The sequence below is a fragment of the Borostomias antarcticus genome, assembly GCF_949987555.1.
Source record: "Borostomias antarcticus genome assembly, chromosome: 6".
Classification (NCBI taxonomy): Eukaryota; Metazoa; Chordata; class Actinopteri; order Stomiiformes; family Stomiidae; genus Borostomias; species Borostomias antarcticus.
The window spans coordinates 29871851-29876850 of NC_140239.1; the positions used below are offsets into that span (position 1 = coordinate 29871851).

A 5000-nucleotide genomic window follows, 5' to 3' on the forward strand; every position below is an offset into this window, starting at 1 on the left:
GTTCCCCTCTTAACTAACAAAGCGGGTGTGTGTCCGGGGGGGGGGCGTTTCTTGGTGTTCGGGGGGGGGGGGTCTCAGCTGAACCTCCGGCCCGTGACCGTCTCTTTTGTGCCCCGGCACGGGGGGATTAGTAGCCTCAGCTTGTCTGGGGGGGCAGATACCGAGACCAACGGTGGGTTTACTGAGGACGTGGGGGGGGGGGGGCGGATGGGGGGGTTGGTTTAGCGTGCTAGCGCTATGCTAACTAGCTAACAGATGGCTGTTCGCCCGGAGCTCGGGCTGGCGTAGCGGTTAGCGCCCGCGTCCACGCTCACCCGGCCGTGACGCCCCCCCGTTACGGGGGCCCCCTCCACGTCACGGCTAATGCGGGCCGACAGACACCCCCCCCCCTCCCCTCATCCCTCTCCCCCCTCCTTCTACCCCGCCCTGGACCCCTCCACTCCAGGGCTGGAAAAGGGGACTCGGTCTGGCAAACACAAGACCATAATTATGGTACAGTCCGAGACATTGTTTTTTGTTTTCGGGGGGGTTGTCACAGTACATCCCTATAATTCCAGGACTGTCCATCTGTCTGTGGGTGTGTGTTGGGGGGGGGGGGGGGTCACCAGTCACAAGGGTATCAACAGGGCAGTGGGAAATCACAATGACCTAACCTATAGTGACATCACAATGACCTAACCTATAGTGACATCACAATGACCTAACCTATAGTGACATCACAATGACCTAACCTATAGTGACATCACAATGACCTAACCTATAGTGACATCACAATGACCTAACCTATAGTGACATCACAATGACCTAACCTATAGTGACATCACAATGACCTAACCTATAGTGACATCACAATGACCTAACCTATAGTGACATCACAATGACCTAACCTATAGAGCGGTGTGTACAGTTCAGTCAGAATAACAGCCGTGTCCAGAGCAGCTGCCGGGCAGGGAGGGGAGATCACGTCTGACCAACAACGGGGGCCACAGCTTCCTGCTCCTCAACTCAAAACATCATTATGCAATTACCGGGTAATTACTCTTTAATCATGTAGCTTTCGGTAAAAGCATGAAAAGAGCTTCAGTAATTCGGAAGTAAATTAGCAAATGATTGCAAGGAGAGGACAGGACAAAGTAACGAACGACTAAATTAAGAACCGACCAATCAACCGGCTGAGGACGGTAAAAACATCAAGCCTAGTCCACTTGAGCAACCGCTGTGGCAACCGCCTCAGCTTTTAATGTCACACGGCAAATACCCCCCCTCCCTCCCCCTCACCCCCCCACCCCCCACCCCCTCCCGGACTGAGAGCCGAACCAGGAAGCACTCCTGTAGCCGCGGCGCGACGGCGCCCTCACCTGGCCTCGATGTGGTGGAAGAGGTGTCGCCAGCGCTCGCCCACGTCCAGCAGGGTCCCGCGGAGCTGCGTCTGCTTGGCCCGGTCGCTGGCCTCCATCAGCGTTTCTCCCAGCTGCTTCAGGTGCCTCTTGTTCTCGCTGAACAGGTTGATCTCCTCCATGCAGTCCTGCAGGAGCAACGCAACATCTGACCTGGGCTTTGAGGCGCTACGGTGGCGCTTTCAAACAAACCTCGAACGTAAGGAGGTTCGCCTCTCCCATTACTGATAAGGGGTTTTCTGCTGACTAGTCAAGTTTTTCCTGTTCTTAAAGTCGCACTGAAACGGACGTTTGAGATCATTTAACGTCCGTAGTTTGACGTATTTCCGACGCAAACAAGCTATGAGGGTGGGACATGCGTTTAGAGGAATTTGATTGGAACATTGACAAGTGGACGGGTTTTAAGAACTTTAGACAGATTCGATAGAAGGATAGCGTTGATTGACGGGTGGATGTCGTGAGATTATTGGCCTAAAATCTAAGGTACCTGTTGTCGTCATTGCACGTGACCTACCGTTTTCCAGGAAGTAAGAAATTATATACTTTGATATAAGATTACAACAAAAGTAGAATTTTGTAATTTTTTTGGCATACATCGTTGAATAGGTGAACACTATGACCAATTATGTGAACCAAAATGGGACAGAATTGCTTTTTTCATTTCAGTGCGACTTTAAGCTAGTCCCAGTTCCAGGACCTATATGGTCCTAATCTAGGAGTAGAGGGAAGACCAGGTGCAAACAGTAAAAGCCAACTAGGCACTGATGCATGGATGTATAAGGGGGTAAGACTGAACTATGTACAGAATCCAGCCACACCGGGACTATAAAGATGAACCAAACTCAATGCTAGGTTGTCTGATCAGAGGACACTGAATCTATGGTGTATCTGTGACTGACCCAGGATCTGTCTGCTGTTATACTCTGAATGGAGTGTGTCTCTGTGACTGACCCAGGATCTGTCTGCTGTTATACTCTGAATGGAGTGTGTCTCTGTGACTGACCCAGGATCTGTCTGCTGTTATACTCTGAATGGAGTGTGTCTCTGTGACTGACCCAGGATCTGTGTGCTGTTATACTCTGAATGGAGTGTGTCTCTGTGACTGACCCAGGATCTGTCTGCTGTTGGACTCAATAAACCCTGAGTCTGATCTACAATTCTGTCTGGTGTACTACTTCCTCTCGGCATTGACTCTTCAATACCAAACCTCCATCATTTATCAATGATGATGTATTCAAATGGAGATATTCATAAGCACTGCTCGTACAGTAATGCCAGTGAATGAGATATCATGTATTCATAAACAGCTACGGAGCTGTATCAAAATGAACACTCACTCTCACTAGCTGATATTACAGTACACACACAACTCAGCTCGGCGTTAAAGCCGCACACCTGTTTGGGCGTTCGGTGCTGTTAAGTAACTGATGCTTTGGCGTTCACCAGAACATGAGATCACCAGAACATGGCCATGGACAGAAAGGGCCAATCAGACAATGAGCTTGTTCAGAAGGCTGTGTGATTGGCTCATTTCTTCACACATATGTCATCAATTCTATGTCCCAACCATTATGGAGTGTAGTGGATGTCAGCTGATGAATGAGGCTCAAAGAAAAGCTTCATGTCAGTGAAAGAGAAAGGCTCATTGTCCTGTGAGCACAAAAGGATTTGGGGACGCCCCCTTCACTCGCTATGTCCTACATAACGTAATGTATGTGCTTGTTTGTTTGTTTGTTGTTCTGTGTGCATTAGCCCTGTTTGCACGTTCGTTTGTAAGACTGCCGCTCCAATTCTGTGACTATTTGTGGAGACCAGTCAATGTTTGAGCATTTAGTTGTATCTGGTACCTGTATATTGTACATAAGACAAATAAACATCCTTGAATGTTTTCATTTCAACGGTTACTCTACCAACCCTACACCTCTCAATGGATGGTGATTTAGAAACCTAGGAAATAACTTCGGCCACCACAAAGTCATTCATTTCGTTTTTGTTTTTTTTTAACGTAATTTGGTAAGATGGTTTACTGACTAAAGTCACACTGTAAAATGTTCCTGTGCTTCCCTCTATGTACTGTAAATAATGTCTAATCGCGACTGAGCAGAGTGCGTTTCCACACGCTCTTGTCGTTGGCCTCACCTTCTTCAGCTTGTCCACCATCTCCTCGATGCTCAGGTCTCCGCTGTGGGACACCTTGTTCTCCATCTGGGCCAGCCAATCACAGAGCTCCTTGTTCTTATCGTTGAAGATGTTCCAGGCGTTGAGGCGGTCGGCGATTTCCTGCCTGCGCAGGGACACCTGGGAGGGGGGAGAGACCCCCACAGGCGGGGGAGAAGGGTGAGGGTCTGCAGGCACTTAACACGGTACTTAACGCGGGTAGAACATTGGGTTCTCCTCTCAGTCAAGGGGTGAAACTACGTCAGTGGAAATACTAAGAGCACATGCTTTTGTTGTTTTATCAAGCAGGAAAATGTGAATACAAAGACTTTACTTCGCTTGATTAATTTATATTCTTATACAACGGTTAGTTCTGGTTCTTGATTCTGATTGGCTGGAAGCCGTGTTAAAATACTTTGTAACACACACCTGGGGCCGCATATCATTCCATTTTCAGTATTAATGCGCCTCCCATTTGATCCAATGCATTGTAGTTGTTGTTGTTGCTTGGCAACCCATTTGTTAGGGGAACTATTTTGCTCGGCGGAATTGAGGGAATGATGCTTCGTTTTGAATAAATGTTAATATTTTACATTGCTGTGTGTCTATTTTACACTAATAGCTGTAGTAACCGTTGTATAAAAGCAATAAACCACTCGAGGCCGTGTGTTATAGTGATTCTATAACAGCTAGGGGGGTTTTACTCCGCTTCGCGTCGTGCCTAACAACGCCCCCTAGCTGTTATAAAATCACTATAACACACGGCCTCGAGTGGTTTATTGCTTAATTATACCATTACCATTAAAAGTATCGACAGATTTACTTCCCAAAAGTTTATAATGAACACCCCAGAACCATATCCCATCACGTCTATTTCATTCACGCAGAGGAAAGTCACTGGTCTGAAAGTACGTGAAATCAAATCAAATCCTAGAACACCCATATCGAAGAGAGAACATGATGAGCTCACAGTGATCAAACCAATTACAAAAGCCCCCAGTGAGAAAGAACACCTCCAAATTCAAAAGTTAATTTGTTTTTTGGGTTCCGGAAGCAGGGGGAATTTCCGCTGTACTTTGTGAATGTTCTGGGAAATGCTGTTATAATCAGAAAGTTCAGCCGGGTCCGATTTCCTTCTCTTTTCATGAGTATGCGGGTGTTCGAGAGACTGGTTCTATAGCCCATGAGGCCCGTGGTGAGCCACTTCCTGGACCCCTGACCTTTGCGTACCAGGCCCAGATCAGCCAGCACACTGTTCTTTGCTGTGGCCTTCTGGGACGGCAGCACCAGGTCTGGGGAGACAAACCAGCTGGTGAGGAGGGGCAGCTCTGTCGTGGGGAAACAACTGGACAGCCTGGAGACTGTGGTGGAGAGGATGAGGGACAAACTGAAGTCCATCCTGGACAAGCCCTCTCATCCCCTCTATGACGAGCTGTGGCAGATGGG

The 5000-nt window shown here is 48.1% G+C and overlaps 1 protein-coding gene across 1 annotated transcript in view; it reads right to left on the reverse strand.

Moving 5' to 3' along the window:
- The window catches only part of LOC311310618 (nesprin-2-like), a gene marked incomplete at its 5' end in the record, with an annotated part of 259823 nt that overhangs the window by 160313 nt on the left and 94510 nt on the right, over positions 1-5000 (reverse strand). The window contains 2 exon segments of the mRNA XM_084440128.1: positions 1359-1525; positions 3537-3695. Of these exon segments, the coding sequence (XP_084296254.1) occupies positions 1359-1525; positions 3537-3695 (326 nt within the window).